This window comes from Mastomys coucha, unplaced genomic scaffold (genome assembly GCF_008632895.1).
Source record: "Mastomys coucha isolate ucsf_1 unplaced genomic scaffold, UCSF_Mcou_1 pScaffold8, whole genome shotgun sequence".
In the NCBI taxonomy this organism is placed as follows: Eukaryota; Metazoa; Chordata; class Mammalia; order Rodentia; family Muridae; genus Mastomys; species Mastomys coucha.
The window spans coordinates 54,203,954-54,223,706 of record NW_022196914.1 but is presented as its reverse complement, the minus strand read 5'-3'; the positions used below and the strand labels follow the sequence as shown (position 1 = coordinate 54,223,706).

Below are 19,753 nucleotides of genomic sequence, written 5' to 3'. Positions count from 1 at the left end.
AGACATGGGAGTGCTCTAGGAGCGGTAATATATCATAGATACAGAGATTTCTAGACAGCTCCCCAGAAATGGGGTTTGGAATCCTGAAGCCTAGCTTTGTTAACCACTTACGGTACACACACATAAAGCATCATAAGAGTGAGCAGGGTTTCCACTGAAATGCTGAAGGACAGACAGCATTCCTCCATCTGCAGCCCAGGGTCCCTTCCTGTAAGAATCATTTCTTAGGGGTTTCTATCTACTGCATGGCTTTCTCCTAGACCTGATCCATCAAATCTTTAGAGGGAAGATCCAGATTCTTCATTTTTAACAACCTTCCCTTTCTGACTAACTGGAACATGCTCTAAAACGTTATACATATATACAAATATACATATACATACATACATACATATATGCATATATATATATTCATATTCCCTTAGAAGCAACAAGATTTTGATAATATTAAGGGAAGAAGCCTTACTTTCTCCGGTGGGTGGTTAGCTATGAGGGTTGCAGCCCTTTTGGTAAATATGTTTGTTGAGTAAATATTGTTATACTCTCTTGCGGGTTCTTCACCATCTCTTAGATCAAGTGCACAGCGGGTACCATTCAAACACTCAATCGGTGCACAGGCCTCGTGGGTGTAATAGTCTTCACTGCCTAGAAGGTATCCTACAAGAAGAATGGAAGAAGAAACTGTCAGCATGGCATAAAGCTTGTTAGGCAAACGAATGTTCCAGCATTTAATTGCCTAATGCAATTGATTGCCCATGACGAGGCTAATCAAATGTCAGGGCTAATCAGGGTTCATTTCTTAACATCTCTATATTTGTTGGTAGACACCATTGAAATGGTACTCAATGGAAATCCAAGTCCCTTTCTCACTTGAGTCTTTTAGAGCATCTGTTCTGTCCTGTCACTCTTTATAAATGGTTTGATCCATGGAAATAGGTCTTTAGAAATTAGAGTTTAAGTTCAGGAGGCAACCAGATGCTAATCCTTTCAAATCTATGAAAAAAGATAGCACACCAATAATGTGTTACAAGGTTTTTCTTGTAACATACTAAAAAGAGTTTTCAAATCATGTCGTTTGTTGCTACTGAGGTTGGGAGATGGATTTCTGTGGCTATTTATGGACGGGGCTTTTGCCATAGTTATATTTAGTCAAATGCTGACACCCACTGGTGGAAAGATACAAACCTCTCCAAATTCAAGCTCTCTAATCCAGCTGAGCAGTCCCAGAGATCTAAGTACAGCATTCTGTCTAGACTGTGTACCTGGCCCTGCTGCTTACAGACTCACTGCTTACTGAGCTGAGCGGCTCGTCAGCTTCTCTGTTTCTATAGCCCAGATCCCTCTTGCACAAAAGAGAATGAAGCATAGGAGAGAAGGAAATTCCCCAACTAATCTTTGTTCTGCACATGTTCATGTTTTGAAAGTATGAAAATAAGCTGTACTGCATATTATGATTAAATTTACAGACTTGCTCAGAAAAGGTCAATCAACATAGGGCAGAAAGTAGTTCGTGATGGACGGCCCAGGGCTGTGGTTACACGGAGGCTGGTGAAGACTGCGCATGGGATTTGGGTTCTTTTTGTGAGACACACAGACAGACAGACAGACAGACAGACAGACAGACAGACAGACAGACAGACACACACATATATACATATATATACATATCCAACAATTGAATTGTGGTAATAATGGCACAATCCCTCAAATTGTTTAAAAATCACAAAATTAAATACATTAATTGGGTAAACTGCATAATATATGAATTATACCCTAATAAAACTATTAAAAAGAAATAAACTTTGTGAGCTTATCTATATTCTTAAATATATTCCCTTTTAGTCTTAAAATGATGAAAAGTGGGTCTAGCTCTTTCCTTTCTCATGAATTTTGTCTACAGTGACAATTAAGAGCCTTATACAGCTTATGTAATAATTCAATTCATTTTAGATTAACTATTTTTCATGATCAAACAAGTTCAAAGTCCTGAATATAACTAGTATATGACATCAATATAACTTATTGTGCGATTTTATCTATATTTATAGGAAATAAATCCAACATATTTATTACTTAATATGGAATAGGAAAAAATTGTATTCATAAAAAAATAATTTCAGGGCTGGTGAGATTGCTCAATGAGGAAAGGTGCTTGCCATCAAACCTAGCAACCTTAGTTTGATCCCTGTGACCCACACAGTAGAAGAAGAGAACCGACTCCTGTAAGCTGTCCTCAGACCTCCACAGGCTTCCCCCCGCAGCACCCCGTGCATGTGCGCGCACACACACACACACACACACACACACACACACACACACACACATACCTACTTCAACCTTACCTTGGTGATTAGAGTGGTCAAGCCACTAGTTTGTTTTTTTTTCCCCCCAAGACAGGGTTTCTCTGTGTAGTCCTGGCTGTCCTGGAACTCACTCTGTAGACCAGGCTAGCCTCGAACTCAGAAATCTGTCTGTCTCTGTCTCCCAAGTACTGAGATTAAAGGCGTGTGCCATCACTGCCCAGCAGTTTGGGTTTTTAACATCTACTTGGTATTAGAGTTTGGAAAGAACACTTCACACTCCTTTCCATTAATATAAACTATCACTGTGGAAGATAAAGGCACAGGATATATTTGAGTATAGGAACCATAAATATTAAATGATATTACAAACAGAAGAACTGTAGAAATAGAACTCAAATACTTCGCCAAACCATTATAGACAAATACCAAATGTGGGTATTTGTTTATCTAGGTCCAGGGTGGAACTTAATTCTCATAAAAGAATATGATTTCTGCCCTTTATGTGGAGTTTTTAGTGTGTGTGTGTGTGTGTGTGTAAGTGTGTGCGTAGTTCAAAGGACAACCCTAACGTCATTGCCAGGAGCTATCCCCCTTGTTTTTTGAGACAATGTTCTCTACTGGTTTGGCAACTAGGCAGGGCTGCCTGCACAGTGAGCCCCGGGGATCCACCCACCTCCATAGTCCTTGACCTGGTCTAAAAGTTTAGATGACACCCAGCTTTTTTAATTTAGATTTTAGGGATCAAATCAAGTTCATTGATGCAAACACTTCACTGAGTGAACTCTCTCTCCTCAGCTGTCCAACTACCTACGATGTTAAGTATACAACTTGGATTTTAATCAAGATTCTAAATATCCACAGCCTGTCAAAAGACAGACATCAATTCATCCTGCATGAAAAAAATCCCCAAGGCACAGGCCAGCCATTCCTCTAGAACTTCGAAGATGTTACTCCATGAAGGCTGACTTCTAACAGCCATTCAAGGGCACTGAAGACTTATTTAGACTCAGCTAGAAATAAGCGCCACGTGTGGAGGGGGACGCGCATGCTCTCCTTTGCATCTTGACCTCAGCTTTAGGGCCAAGTGCTTAGCCACATGGGTTCAGGGCAGATGCAGATCTGCTCCTTTTCACTGAATTTATGCTTTGGGCTTACCTTGCTTGGAAGCAGATTCCTAAAAACAATCTACAAGAAAGCAATCACTTTTTTATTAGAGTTAAGCACCGCCCCCCTTCCCCACCCTCCCACCCCCCTTTACCTTCTCCCAAAGGGGAAGTTCTCTGCTGAGTTGGGAGAGGCATCACTCTTCCCTAACGCCTACTGTATCCTTGTGGTAACACACTCCTGCAGGCTCTCCCTCCTCCCTCCCTCCTCCCTTCCAACATAAGAAGTCTCCCATCTTAAGATGTGAAGTGCTCCCAGAGCCATGCATCTGTGGCATGTAAATTATAACATGTCTTACTGGTCGCTCCAACTGTGTTACTCTATTTAGATGCCTTATGTTAAGAACACATTCAGTTTGGAAGGAGCAGGCAGAAGGAGGGAGGTTACTAACCAGCTGGGCAGAAGGATAGCTCAATAGAAAAAGACCCTGACAGAAAGATACACAGTTAGTGGCAAACAGGTTATTAATTAAGGCAGAGTTTACAATAGGCTTAAGGTGTCTTGTTTTAAAACAAACTTTGGGTTTCACATTTATTTCAGAGGGCTCTCTGGTTTCTAGTTATTGTTTGGTGAGCTCCTTGTACCATTTTTAAAAAATTTTTATTGCTATTAATTTTTTAAATCGATCTTCTCCAGCCTAGTAATTTCGGAAGCAGATCTCATATGTGGGAGAAGATGCCCAGGAAAGGTGAGTTATCCTCCTCCTGGACAACACAGTCCAGAGGGGAAAAATATGTGAACTTCAATGAAGGAAACATTCTTAGATACAAAGCCTGACTCTAATTCCATACAACTCTGCCCATCATTTTCAGGTAAGAAGATTCTAGAGCACACAGTGGTCTCTGACGTAAATGTCCCTAACACTCTCCCTTAGCGCTCTGGCTAAGGCCTCTGCCTTGCTGTGGGTGCATGCCCAGAGTACGCTCAGCAAGGAGCTAGCTGATGGGGACAAAGGCAGAAAGCAGCCTCCCTATGGTGCTGCCTGATTCACTCTGTGTTCAGGTTTCCGGTCATTTTGTTAGATGACAGTTGGGTGTGTTTTATGAGCTGGCTGCTGTAAGTCTATGTTGTTAAAGAAACGTGTGCATTTCCATTACCGAAGTAGGTATCGAATCCTCGGCGTGTTGGCAGACACTCTTTCCGGTACATTCCCAGGTGCCATTTTCCGACCATATGAGTAGCATAGCCCGCTTCCTTTAAAAGCTGGGGAAGGAGTTTTTCGTCTAGGGGAACACAGCTGGGCTGACAGGTCATGATGAGGTAATGCTGTAAGCCCAAATGGATCTTAAAGAGATAAACACAAAACTAGGGGTTAATGCCCGTGAAACACCACGGAGTAGTAAATAAAGCAGCCGCCTAAGTCATGGGACCAATCTGTGTGGGTCTGGATGCTCAGGCCTATTCTGAAAGGCAGATTTTCCTCAGTGACGCAAATAGGATTTGAATGTATGACTGAAACCAATATTTTCAACAAACATTTATCAAAGCACTATATCAGGAACCAGTAATTTAATCTATCAAGGGAAAGAATTCCAAACCCACTGCATGGAAGAAGTTGAAATCTGGTTAGAAGGAACATCTCTATTCTTTGAGAACTTGGTAGTTTTCTGGAAAGACTAATTTAACAGTACAATGAAACTGATGGCTTGTGTTTCTTATTCAACATTACATGAACCATAATCTGAAAAGACACTGATCTTTCCTACAACGCATTCCCCTCACTGATGCTTGGGAGTGGCCTGCAAAAGCACTTCTAGGGCACAGGGTCCACACACATCTGCCATTAGGCGACAAAGACTTGTGGAGTTTTAGAATAGTAAATGTAATTTCTATAAATTTTACAAGTTCCTTGAATTTTAATCAGAATATACTCCTAATAAATCCCTCCACAAATTGAAATTATGATAAACTTTAGGATGCTACCACATCTATTTTATGAAGCAATCTTCCCCTGCAACAGGAGATTCTGATTTCCTTAGACCCCTGGTTCTCAACTGGCCTAATGCTGCAATCCCCTAAATATAGCTCATGTTATAGTGACCACAACTATAAAATAATTTTTCTTGCTATTTCATAACTAATTTTCTACTATCATGAAACATAATGTAAATATCTGATATGCAGGATATCTGATATGGAACCCCTGTGAAAGGGTCGTTTAACTCCCAAAGGGGTTAAGAATCACTCACTGCCTTGTATACACAGGGCTCTGAGAATAGTGAAGGCGGTGGTTGCCCGTTCTCAACCCGGCAAGACTCCAGCACCCTGATCCACTGAGGGTGGGTATCAAGCAACTTGCTGCTAATAATTCCTTAAATTGCTGCATAATATAATGCAGGAACCCAACTCTACTGTGGCTCTGTCGCTTAGGAGCTTTATGATCATTAGACAGTAAGATGGCAGCTTCTGTGAGTTACTTCGTGTGGATAGTTGTAATGTTATCTTCATCGATATTGACTCCCTCTGGTTTGCGCAGGGTTAGTGAAGTGATATAGAATGTCAAATACGTATTAAATATTCAACAATGCACACAGTAACAGCTGTGAGCAGCTATCAATAACACAACTCCCCTCCTGTGCTAGTGTGCTTCTCTGATGACGTGATAAACCACTGACCAAACCGTCATGTTGGAGAAAATAGTTTCTTTTTCTCACAGACTGGCCATAGTCTGTCCCAGAGTGGTGCTGAGGCAGAGGTTGGAGGCAGGAATGGAGGCAGAGGCCACAGACAAACATCACTTACTGGCTGCTTTCTCAGGCTTGTTCAGTTCCCTTTCTTATAGAGTCTAGCCCACCTGTCTAAGGATGGCACTACCCCCAGAAGGACGGTCAGTGCCACACCAATTAGCAATCAAGAATATGCTACACTAATTAGCAATCAAGAAAATGCCCCCACAGATGTGCCCACAGGATGATGGAGGCAATGAGTCAGCTGAAGTTCCCTTTTCTCCAGTATAATCAAGCCAGCCACCAAGCTTAACCATCACACTTCCCGGTGCTCTGCGTCCCCAAAGACCACAGCTTTCCAGAGATCTCTCACCCTCCTGAGCCACTTCCTGGTATGTGTCTTGCATATGACTATCAAATACAATGCACATTGGAGCTTCGCATCTACACAGTTCCACTGGAGCTAACTAAATGCAGTTAGCACTGATTTTCTCAAACTTAAATGGCTGACTACTCAAACTATAATGATTCTCAGACTTGCATTTGGCTCAGTTTTGTTTAATTTTCATTATTTCTGAATCATAACTACATGGGTGTGTGCCCATGATGCAACGACTGCTGAGGCCAGCAGAACCCCCATGGGCTGTCCTCAATGTTAAAATACGATAAACTCACTATCATGGTTTCACAGGTAGATTTAAACATCAAAGTGGATCAAATGCCATGCTTAACGTCTCTGCAGTTTGTTACATGCTAGTCATGTCGATGAAGCCGTTTAAAATAAAAGTCGACCTCTGTAGAGATTCCTCTCTCAACACTAACTGGGCACACACTGTTCCAGAGGCCTTCTAGGTACCTTCCTACCAGTTCATGTTCAGTCTCTGGAAGCCAAAACAAAGAATCTGTTGACCTTCTAACTCTGGCTTGAATTGATCTCAGTTGATGGGGAATCACTCACCAGAGAGAAGAGAGATGGGAGAGAGTAAACGGCCCTGGGGTTGAACTGTTTCAGCCTGGCCACCTATGGGTCTGTACTGAAGTCCACTCTGAAGGCTGCATCCCCATATGCCTCTCCCTTCTAGGTCATCTCATCCCTTCCTCCGCTCCCTACTGGTCTAGGGGTGGTAACAGCTCCACTGTCCCTCTCCGCTATGCTTCCTGCCCTTGCTCACAGGCACATCTTCTAAAATACAGTCACTTTTGCCAATAAACCCTCTCTAATATACTCTAATTTGAATATGCCATCTCTTTCCGGACACACCCCTGAATGGTAGGGATTTTATCATCCCTAGGGAAAGGTAGTTGTCCCTCTGCACTCACATATACACACATGCATAGACACATAGGCACACGCATACAAGTATGTTCATACACACAAAGAAGAATTCTTTCCATGGCTAGCACTACACACTTACTAAATAAAAAAAAAAAAAATTGAGCCAAGGCTCAAACTCTTCCTCACATATACTAATATATAATTGAGAAGGATATAAAAGTACTATTTCATGGAACCCAAAGGCATCAGTGGATATAAACATCCAAAGCGCACGTGGAGAGCTCATCTATGACGTGCAGAGAGTTATCTCTGGTCACTAGGAAGCACTGCCAAGAGATACTGTGCAATTAGGTCTGCCTGTGCCAGGGGCACCAAGCCAGGGGGTCAGCTGAAACCTGTCTCCCTTCTCTCCGATCATACAAAACAGGGGATTTGTTCTTTTTAGTTCTTGAGAATTTATTTGACAGAACGTTTTTATGGCATTTATTGGGAAGCAGAAGCCAAACTCTGGATGGCAGCCAAAAACGTGGTTTTGGTCTGTTCAAACACTATTTGAAGCCAGGAAGCTATAATGTGTTGAGATGCAGTAAACAGGCAAGTGCCAAGCTTGTTCCACTCCAGCACAGAACTCTGGGGTCACCCCGCAGTGTGCGGGGTGGGCTGTCATGGGTTACAAATGCAAATCAAAGAAGGAAGGGCAGCTATCTAACCACAAGAAAATCTACAAGTCCATCCAAAAACTCACCGTCAACACCCAGGGAGAAGGTGTAAATAGAAAAAGCATAGCTGTGATCTCTGAAAGTCCATTGGGGCTACCACTCAACTGTTTTGTGTGGTTGACTCTTCTTCATTAAAACAAATGCTCTTGCAAAAACATCCCCCTCCAAAGTTTGCACTTGACTGTTGAAGATTTGCTCCTCTGATGGCAAAGGTCTTCAAACCCCAGGAAGCGTCTTGCTTTCTTTTTTTTCGTTTTCCTTTTTGTTTTTGTTTTTTGAGACAGGGTTTCTCTGTATAGCCCTGGCTGTCCTGGAACTCACTCTGTAGACCAGGCTGGCCTCAAACTCAGAAATCAAACTCAGAAATCCGCCTGCCTCTGCCTCCCAGTGCTAGGATTAAAGGCGTACACCACCACTACCCGGCGCATCTTGCTTTCAATGAGATGAGTGACTGAGAAACCTTTAGTCTTTCCTCCAAAGACTTAGAAGATGGTTGCAATACAGTCTCACTAGTTTAAAAGAGAAAGAGAAAACCAAAGCCAAGCACCTCCTCCCGTGATGGGGAAGACGATGGCTCGAAGGTCAGAAGCTCTTCTGTTCCCCTCGTGCAGTCCATGCAGCATACTGACTAACTATGTGTCTGTGCTGGCTAGTTTTATGTCAACTTGGCACAAGCTAAAGTAATCTAAGAAGAGGGAACCTCAACAGAGAAAATGCCTTCATAAGATGAGCCTGTGGACAAGCCTTCAAGGCACTTTCATAATTTGTGATTGATGGGGGAAGGGCCCAGCCCACTATGAGTGGTACCATCACAGGGCTAGTGGTCCTGGGTTCTATAAGAAAGCAAGCTGAGCAAGACATGATGAGCAAGTCAGCAAGTGGTGCTCCTCCGTGACCTCTGCATCAGCCCTTGCTTCCCGGTTTCTGTCCTTTTTGAATTCCTGTCCTGATTCCCTTCAATGATGGACTGTGATGTGTCTGTGTGAGCCAATTAACCCTTTTCCTCCCCTACTTGCTTTTTGGTCATGACGTCTCATCACAGTGATAGAAATCCTAAGACAGTATCTCAGGAGCTCAGGACATCACACTCCAGCCACTCTCAGAGACTCTACCAGGGGCTCAATGTAACACCATATCATACATGGTAGTGGATGCCATTTCTCTCCCACCCTCAACAGTAGTGGGATAACACCTGGTGGAGCAGGAGGGAAGTTCCATCTGGTCTACCAGCCGTATGCAAGTTGAACACATAACCGCCATGCAACATGAACCCGTGTTTGTGAAATAGCACCTGCTACAAGCACTGACAAGTTCAGTGAAGTGAACAGACCTGCCCCTGTTCTTTACACCAGGCAGGGAGCCTGAAGGGAACTTTCTGGGACAGAACACAGTCACAGAATGTGATACTGACCAGCTAGGGGTTCAGAACTCTCAGCCTGTGTTTTTGCCAGTCTCCAGCAGGTTTTAGTCAGGGTCAGAAAACCCTTGTACCATCCTACAGTTTATTCCTGGAGATGCCCACAGAACAAATGGAGAGTGGGAAATCTGTTCCCTCCCCCATTAAGCTTTCTGACAAGCACTCAGCTGCCCAGGGTGCTGCTGCCAAGAGCTACAGAACACACATTGTGTCTTAGGAGCCTGGCCTGGCCATCTGGCTGGGCCCCTCTGTGCCCAGGCTTTACAACTGGCCCATAGCACTGACAGTTTTAAGGGCCTATTTATTTTGGTGTTGATTAGTAAAGAGTGCGGGTCTCTGACTAACCCCACAAAGTGATGTTGTTTGTAAAAAGAATAAACAAGGCAGAAATGGTTTCCATCCCTTCCTCTATTTAAATTATGAATCCAATAGAGATTGAGTAAGGCAAAAATATACAGAAATCTGAAAACAGAATTTTTAGTAAAGTGATACGATTAAAGAAGCAAAGTCAATCATGATGATAATGATCAGAAAGCAACAGTGTATGCACAGATTAGAAATTGTTTATCACGGGGCTGGAGAGATGGCTCAGCGGTTAAGAGCACCGATTGCTCTTCCAGAGGTCCTGAGTTCAATTCCCAGCAACCACATGGTGGCTCACAACCATCTGTAATGAGATCTGACGCCCTCTTCTGGTGTCTCTGAAGAGAGCAATGGTGTACTCATATACATAAAATAAATAAATAAAGCTTTAAAAAAAAAGAAATTGTTTATCACATATGTGTGTATGTGTGTGTGTGGTGTATGTATGCATTTGTATGTATGTCAGTGTGTGTGTGTGTGTGTGTGTGTGTGTGTGTGTGTGCACGCACGCATGTGTCTGGTATATTTGTATGTATGTGAGTGTGTATGTGTGTGCACGTGTTTGTGTGTGGATGTGCGTGCACCACTTCATACACGTGGAGATCAGAGGACACCTTGCAGAAGTTGGTGGTCTCCTCCCACCATGTGGAGTGTAAGGACTGAGCTCAGGGCAGCAGGCTTGGTGGCTTAGCACCTCTATCTACTAAACCATTTTACCGTCCTCAAAGTGATTATTCCAATGACCAACCACATCAGTCAACCAACCACAAAAATGCCACAAGCCAACCAATCACATTCTATTCAACTCCAAACTTATTTCCTTATTTTCTTGTTTCTGGTTTATTGGGAGGTAAATTAGCCACCTCCATCAGAGCGAGCCGCCCTGGGCGCCTTTGTGTTGGAGACACATACTTGACTGCTGCCCCCAGCTGCTCTTCTAAGCCTGATGCATCCTGTGCCCCCACCTTGGATGAGCACAGTGACAAAGCACAGGCCACAGGATGGCCTCCTGGCTGCATGCTGCTCTGAGCTCTTCCTCCGTGCACACTGGAGCCAGAAGACCCTGTGACTCTTCCAACAGCATCGCATGGCCTCGCCTGAAGTTTTCCTCTCCTCCCACTCTCTCCCAGCTCCTCCTCAGATTAACCCCGTCCAATGGCCAGAACCACCAAGGCTGGTGGGGACCAGGCCGGATCCTGAGGACAAGCAGGAACAGCAGCCAGTGAGTCCATGTTTAGAAGAAGCATCATGCCCACAGGCCCTCTTCCTCTGCACATGTCTCCTGACAGTCTAGAAGTAAACTTGAAGCACAAGTCAAGAATACCCTGCCCTGAACGTCACAGCTTCTTCCCCATATTTCCTGATCAAGGTTCTGCCTCAGGGGTGAGTGAAAGGCCCTGAAAGTGTCTGGTCTATTTATCAATACGATTAAGAAAAATGTGGCTGAGGTCCCTTAGGAAGAGAAGCCAGCATCATCTTTCATTGTCTGTCTTCTCTGCCAAGGTTTATAGACTTCTGGTGTGGAGTGACCTCCTCAGTCCCCATGGGACAAGCAAGCTGAGGACTAAAAAGAGTTATTTAGTGTTGTCACAAAGACCTACCAACTTTAATACACTTTCATCTTTCTTCTTTCTTCTGTCCTTCGTGTGTGTGTGTATATGTGTGTGTGTGTGTGTGTGTGTGTGTGTGTGTGTGTGTGAGAGAGAGAGAGAGAGAGAGAGAGAGAGAGAGAGAGAGAGAGGTCTTCCTATGTAGGTCTAGCTATAGACTAGGCTGGCCTCAAACTCGAAAAGATTAAAGGTGTACACCATCATACCTAGCCTTTTCAAAAATTTCTTTAAAAAACAAGCAAGCACTCTACCATTGAGCTACATCTCAAGTCCTTGTTTGTTTGTTTGTTTGCTTGCTTGCTATCTCAAGAGCTGGGGTTACCGGCAGTGTTCTCACACCCAAGCAAAACATTTGTACACATAAAATAAAATGAATCAACTTTTTAAAGTATATACTTTTTATTGGATCCTGGAAGGATGGCTCAGTGGTTATGAGCACTGGTTGCTTATCCAAAGAACCCAGGTTCAGTTCCCAGTACCCACATGGCCCCTCACAACCATCTACAACTACAGTTCCAGGGGATATGATGCTGCCTTCTGCCTCCACAGGCACCAAGCATAAACTTGGCACATAACATATTTGCAGGCAAAACTCTCATACATGTAAAAAATAAAATTAAATTTAAATTAAAAAATATACTGGGAATGCAGACATGTAATGAATATTGTACGGTGAATCGAGTCAACTTGTTAGAATTTGAAATTTTAGTATTTTCAAGTTATTTGCTTGAACTAAAACAGTATAGAAATTCTATTAAGAAAGATGGAAAGTTTGAACCAAGGACAAATGAATATAAAATAATATTCCCTATAGCATCACTAGGAAACTAATAAAGAGGTGCTGCCTCACAGAAGAAGTGAGAGACAGGAAAAACAGTCTTTACATTAGGAACTTCTGGACGCATTTCCTAGACACAGTTTTTAAAATGAGAATTCCGAGCTGGGCACGGCAGTACAGCCTTTAATCCCAGCACTCTGGAGACAGAAGCCCCAGATCTGTGAGTTCAAGGCCAGTCAGGGATACATAATGAGTTCCAGGCCAGCCAAGGCTACACAGCAAGACAAAGGACACCACATGGAAGTTGATTATAACTCCTTGAAATACACTTGTGTAAAACAGTGTTAAATTGGATACATTCTTTAGGATATAATATCTAAAGTGTAACATTTACTATGGGAATAGCAATAACCAGAGTTGAAGACTTAACATTTTTATCCTGAAGAAGAAGCATTAGGCCCAGGGAGACTTAGCCTTCCTCTGTGCCCCATCCCCCATGCTCCCGGCCCTTCATCCACCTCAGTTCCCACCCACCAACACCTTCTCAGACTTAGGACAAGCTGAATCCAGCCTGGGGACCAGTTTCTCTTGTTCCTCCCATAGCTTGTTAGACTCTTTGCAGGACCTTAACTGTGGCATTGAGGCCTCTGTCACTCTTGCCTCCTTAGGGACATTCTCAGCATCCCCACTTCACCTACTCTATTTACAACCCTTATTCCCATGTCCCTTAAACTCGCTTCCTTCCTCCTTTGTTTATGTGCACTATTTACATGCACTATTTATGTGCACTATTAATGTGTGCTATTTCACTCCCTTTCAGTCACTCCTAACCTCACCTCAGCCAGACTAAAGTACCTGGAGACCCCAACGGTCACGCACAACACCTGGCAAACTCCACAAACACCAGTTAAACAAGGAACACACACACATCACATTTCATGGTGATGGACCAATGCTTGAACAAGACAAGCACCACTCAACGTACACTAAAGATTCTAACCCAAGCAATGAGGAAAGGAAATACTAAGAAAGAGCAAGCAAGAAAAGTGCTAATCCAGGAAACCTTAAGATCACACACACATATATACACACACACACACACTATGCACATACACACACAGACATACACATCACACATAAACACAGAGACACACATACACAGAGACACACACACATGTACACACAGACACATACACACACACAGACACACAGACATATATACACACATATAAACCCACACACAGACACACATACAAACCCACACACAGACACACATACAAACCCATACACAGACATACATATAGACATATACACAGACATACACATACATACACACATAGTCTCACACACATATATACACACATACATATACACAGACACACAGATACAAACACATACATACATACATACACACACAAACTCACACACACACACATACCAAGTCCCACAAGAATAGCCAATGTGCATATATCACTTGTATTTCTATACAATAGCACTAAACACCTGGAAATGAAATTAAGAAAGTAATTCCAATCACAATGGCATAAAAAATGAAGTATGTAGAAATAAATATTAACCAACAAACTACAAAATCTGTATCTTGAAAACCACGAACTGGGGCTGGAGAAATGGCTCAGTGGTTAAGAGCACTGATTGTTCTTCTGAGGGTCCTGAATTCAAATCCCAGCAACCACATGGTGGCTCACAACCATCCGTAATGAGATCTAACACCCTCTTCTATAGTGTCTGAAGACAGCTACATATAATAAATAAATAAATGAATGAATAATTAAATTAATATTAGAAAAAAGGAAACCACGAACTGCTGTTGAAAGGCATTAAAGAACACTCAAGATGTCAGGAAGAGGGCTCCGTCCTAAGGCTGGAAGATTCCAGTTGTTAAGGCTGGAATACTTTCAAGTGGTTCTGCAAATCAGTACAATCTCTGTCAAAAATTCATGTCTCTCTCCACCTCTGAAGTAGACAAGTGAGTCCTAAAATCCGTATAGAAATCAAGGGGGCACACAATCATTAAAACATTCATTCAGGGAAAATAAGGGGGACAAAATTTACACTTCCTTATTCTGGAACCTAGCAAGCTGAGGACTAAAAAGAGTTATTTAGTGTTGTCACAAAGACCTACCAATTTTAATACCCTTTCATCTTTCTTCTGTCCTTCGTGTGTGTGTGCGTGTGTGTGTGTGTGTGTGTGTGAGAGAGAGAGAGAGAGAGAGAGAGAGATAGAGATAGAGAGAGAGAGAGAGAAGAGAGGGAGAGAGAGAGAGAGGGGAGGGAGGGAGAGAGAGGGGGAGAGAGAGAGAGAGAGGGAGAGGGAGAGGGAGAGAAAGAGAGAGACAGAGAGAGAGACAGAGAGAGAGAGAGAGAGAGAGAGAGAGAGAGAGAGAGAGAGAGAGAGAGAGAGAGAGAGAGAGAAGGCCTTCCTATATAGGCCTAGCTGTAAACTAGCCTAGCCTCAAACTTGAAAAGATTAAAGGTGTACATCATCATACTGGGCCTTTTCAAAAATTTCTTTAAAAAACAAGCAAGTACTCTACCATTGAGCTACATCTCAAGCCCTTGTTTATTTGCTTGCTTGCTTGCTTGCTATCCTTTGAATAGTTCTTATAAGTACCTAACTTTGAAGTAGCTAACAAAATGTTCATTTTATTGTACCAAATGATTTTTTCAGAAATAAGATTCTTTTCCCATTTTGCACTTAACATGGGCAGTTTTTATCAAAAAAAAAAATATGATAGATTCACTTTCCAGATAGAGATATTTATGAGTAGCTTAAATGTTAAATACAATAAGGGTATTATTAAGTATGAAGGTGCACTGCTGCTGTATTTAATACTTCTAAGGAGAAAACAGGATATAGTTGCTATAAATACTGATTCTGAACACATTGTCTGATTCATAAACAATCCATCATTTCTTAGTCCTGTGGCCTTGGGCACATTTCTTCTGTGTGAATGGTGTGTGTGTGTGTGTGTGTGTGTAAATGTGGGTGCAGGTATGTACATGCACAGCACCCATTGTGGAGGCCAGATGACAACCTAAGGTGTCAGCCCTTGGACACCTTTCACTTTTTTGTTTTGAGACATGGTCTCCCATTGGTCTGAAACTCTGCCATATATAGAGAACAGTCTAGCTGGCCGATGAACTTCCAAGGACCCACCCCTTTTTTGCCAGTGTTGTGATTAAAGACATGTGGCACCAGCCTGACCTTCTCTGTGGTTCTGGGGATCTGAAGTCAGGTCCTCATGCTGGTAAGGCAAGTGCTTTGCCACCCAAGTCATTTCCCTCCAACATATCTTAGTCTTCCATCCTCAGCTTACAAGCCCGTTATAAAGCAGTGCTAATACAACATAGCTTTTAAAACTGTAAAACCACTGCTCTTTAGTATAAATATAACATCATGACAGAATTAGAAGTCAGGGGCTGGAGAGATGGCTCAGCAGCTAAGAGCACTGACTGCTCTTCTAGGGGTCCTGAGTTCAATTCCCAGCAACCAATGGTAGATCCCAACTATCTGTAATGGGATCCAATGCCTTCTTCTGGTGTCTGAAAACAGCTATAGTGTACTCATATACAAAAAATAAATAATTCTTTAAAAAAAAAACACCCTAGAAGTCAGTTTCAAAGAACAACACTGATATCGTTGTTCAGAGAAAAATATTTGGATGTTTCAGAACTATCTCCACTACTAAGTCCCTATGTCTCTAAGAAATACAAAGTAGATGCTATGTAAGAAAATAATTGATTATTTGGAAGATTATGGTATATTTGGTTTTTCAAGACAGGATTTCTCTGTATATAGCTTTGGCTGTCTTGGAACTCTGTAGACCAGGCTGACCTTGAACTCACACAGATCCACCTTCCTCTGCCCCCCCCCACCCCCCACCGAGTGCTACCACTTCCAGGCCCAAATATTTTCTTTTAGTTCTTACAATGATTCTGAACATGGAAATGTCATCAGTTTTAAATTATTTAAGTATAAAAATCATTCTGTTTTAATTAGCTTTTGAAGCATATGAGAAAGATACTGAGACTGTACCAACGTGTAATATTTGAAAGCAACGATTGTCGTTAGACTCCAGGAAATGTATATCACTAAACCAAAGTAATCTTTAATAGGATCTCATGAAGTCTGCGACATTCTGTTTGAGTCAGCTCCTCTGAGACGCCTCAGATGGTTTTGAAGTACACAACTTGTCTTTTTCCTTTACTTATTAAGCACAGGTTTACTCCCAATAGTCAAGTATTTTCAAGCACTTGATGGGTGTAGCATGTTAGGGTTAAAACAATCAATCCTACAAGTGAGGCTTGAAGTGAAGTAATGGCTTTTCTCTCCATGTCTGTTAGGAGGATATTGCATAAATGAACAGCCCCTCCATTCTTTTGCAATGTGAGTTCAGTTCTTGATCTTCAGAGCAAATGCAGAACCACCTTACCCTACTTCTGGGGAGTAGTGTGCTGGGAGACTCCTACTGTGTGCTGGGAGATACTCACTCTGGCCTGGGGATTACTGATTAAACTAAGCAGCCTGGTAGATTCCCTGGAATGCCCTTTCTACTGATGGGCAAGCAAACCATGCTTTAGCGCCACAGTAAACTCTGGATATAGATATTTCTGAGTCCCTCATAAAAATATTACCTTCTCTCTTTAGTCTCTGAAGCACTGTTGGGATCTTTATCTCAGTCTTAGAACATGAAGTTTGATTTGAAAGGTTATGTAAACCTATATGTAGGAGGGCAGTAAGTTCAAAATGCTTGCTGAATAAACAGTATGCTTATAATCCATTACACAGTGAATTACATCATACTTATGCTCACGGCTAATGCATGTTTTCTTGAGTATCTGCTATCTGACATCTTTGGCTGACATGTATCAAGAGTCATACAACACCACGTTGTCTAAATCTTTGCATGAAGAAAGTCCAGAAGATTGTGATTGTGTGTGTGTGTGTGTGTGTGTATGTGTGTAGAGATAGATAGATAGATAGATAGATAGATAGATAGATAGATAGATAGATAGATAGATAGCAGAGACAGAATACCAGTACCCAATAGTAACCACTAAAAATTCTTAAACTTGGAATGAGGGAAGCCTAATTTCATAGGTCTGAAATGACTAGTGGACGCACGAAACTAAGGATTACAACTTATAGTTCTGTGCCTCCTCCTCTGACATCCAAAATTTAGGCAAGCTATCTCCTCACCTGTAAAGGGCGTTTAAAATAACTACCTCATAGGGTGGGTTTTTTTTTTTTTAAGTTTTACTACAATAAGAATACTACAAAATATGATCTTACTGTTCCCAGTCATTTAACATACACACACTCTGTGGGTAAATACATTAGTTGTAGATGCTTTTCTAAAGGGACAGTGAAGATACTCATGTGGGCTGGATTCACCCTCAAATGTGGAAGGAATATCAGTACCCTATTTTCATTGTAGGGGTATGGAGAACCCGGAAATGACTTCCATTGTTGGTTGTGCACAGCGGAGGATCTGGAGGGTGGGTGCTGGAGTTTCCAAGCTGAAGACATGCATAGTTATAGGCAAGGGGGTAACATATTAAAGGAAAGATATAGGAGCCTGGAGTATACCTTGTCTCACCAGGTACAGCAGGAGCTGTACCTTTCACATACCCCACCCCCACCCCCTAAACTCATTCACTGAAGGCTTTTCTGGTGATGTCCCCCTTGTCAACAATCCCAAGTCTTTTTACTGTTTCTAAATCTCTGAAACTCCCATCTACATGGTTTCCTGGCTCAAGTAGGTCACTCCTGACCTATGAAACACGTCAGTCACCAGGGGTCCGTCCCAGTGCGGCCTCTCACTTCAGTGCCCCTCTGGAGCTCCTTGGGCCTCCCTTTTCTTCTCCATCCTTCCTCCTCAGGACTTCATCTAGCCTTTTGGGGGGATTCACAGACACAGCATCTCGAGTTCCCAGAAACCCTCTCTAGTCCGACCTTGAGAAAACGAAAGCCACTCCAGCCTTTGGCCACCAGGAGGAAGCCAGGCATGCGCAGTGGCTGCCCTAGGCAGCAGCCTGGGGAAGCCAGGGGCAGCAAGCGTGGTCCTACGGAACACTTGGTGCCAGCTCGCAGGCTCGCGGGGTCACCCGGGGCTGGAGGCCACCTAGTACCTGATAGCGGCCGGTGAGCAGCTGGCTCCGCGAGGGCGTGCATAGCGGCTGCACGTAGTAGTTGTCCAGGACCACGCCGCCGGCCGCCAGCGCATCCAAGTGCGGCGTGCGGATGGCCGAGCCGTGGAAACCCACGTCGTTCCAGCCTAGGTCGTCCGCCAGCACGAAGACCACATGGGGCGGCTGGGCGGCCCCAGAGGCCCGGGCTGGCGACAACAACGGCAGCAGCAGCAGCAACAGTGGCAGCTGCGGCCCGGGACCTCCAGCCTGGCTCCCGCCGGTGCATCTGCTCAGCTTGCCCATCCTTAGCAGCCTGCAGAGGCCGATCTGCGGGAACCCCCGACAGAATCGGGAACTGAGCGGCCGGGCTCCCCGCCCCCCCGCAAAATTACATTCACCTGGGCGGGCCGCGGGCTGGGGAGGGCCGGCGTCCAGCGCCTCCGCCTCCCGGGGGTGTGGGGGGACCGGGGGAGGAGCCGCACAGAGCACGCGGGCAAACTCCGCTGCTACTTCCAAGGCCCAGCCAGAGGCCCGTTAGTTTTCCTAGCCATGAACTTAATAGCTACAAGTTCCAAAGCTGTTTCACAACCTTTATCTGATTAAATCTAGCCACAACCTTGGCAGCTAAGCATTATAATTAGCGCCCCTATAGCCCCAGGAGAAACCATGTTTGGACCATTACAGATGAGAGAAGAGAGAAGAGAGCCCTGCAGATGGTGTTTCAGATTCATTTATGAAGTGTGGACCCATGAAGCCACTTCCTTCCCATCATCAGTGGGCCAAACACATTCTGTCTGCACAGACATTGAAATGAAGTGGTGAAGTTTCGTTTCAAGACGTTCTGGGTATGCCCACCTGAAGACCGTCTGTTTGCTTACTCAGTGTCTAGAGATAAGTGATAACTGTTAGATGAAAGAAAAAATTCTGCACTGCATAGAGAACACACCCTCTCTGGCTGAGGCCAAGGCCGTGGGAGTTACTTTACAGCTTTAGAAGCTCCGGATGAATGATAGCCTTGAAAAGTAATTATTGCTGATGTACTCAACTGACTTCCATGCAGTTGACTGATGGGCGTTTGTTGTATTGTTCCCTATACCAGTTTTAATTTCTTATCGGTTTCTTCGTTAGTAAGTTAGATGAAATTGCTTAATTTCTGCATTTGTGTGAGAGTAAAAAGTGTTTCCCTTTTTTAAAAAAAATTATCCTTGAATATGTTTCCTTCTTAACATGCATAAAAGTTTTCTTTGAAGTAGATGGCTGCTTCTTATCCTTAGTAAAATATAGTCAGAATGTTTTAAATTTTA

At 43.3% G+C, this 19,753-nt stretch overlaps 1 protein-coding gene across 4 annotated transcripts in view; it reads right to left on the bottom strand.

The window, feature by feature from the left end:
• Arsb (arylsulfatase B) overlaps positions 1-18,853 on the bottom strand; it is a 169,890-nt gene extending 151,037 nt beyond the window's left edge. The window contains exons 1-3 of one of the 4 annotated variants that reach the window (XM_031360546.1): positions 18,450-18,853; positions 4,565-4,751; positions 467-657 (exon numbers count right to left, since the gene is read on the bottom strand). In XM_031360546.1, the coding sequence (XP_031216406.1) occupies positions 467-657; positions 4,565-4,751; positions 18,450-18,752 (681 nt within the window). In that variant the 5' untranslated portion in view covers positions 18,753-18,853. The remainder of the gene's footprint in view (positions 1-466; positions 658-4,564; positions 4,752-18,449) is intronic. The other 3 variants (XM_031360547.1, XM_031360548.1, XM_031360549.1) reach the window with 3 other exon arrangements.
• Between the last annotated feature and the right edge of the window lie 900 nt (positions 18,854-19,753).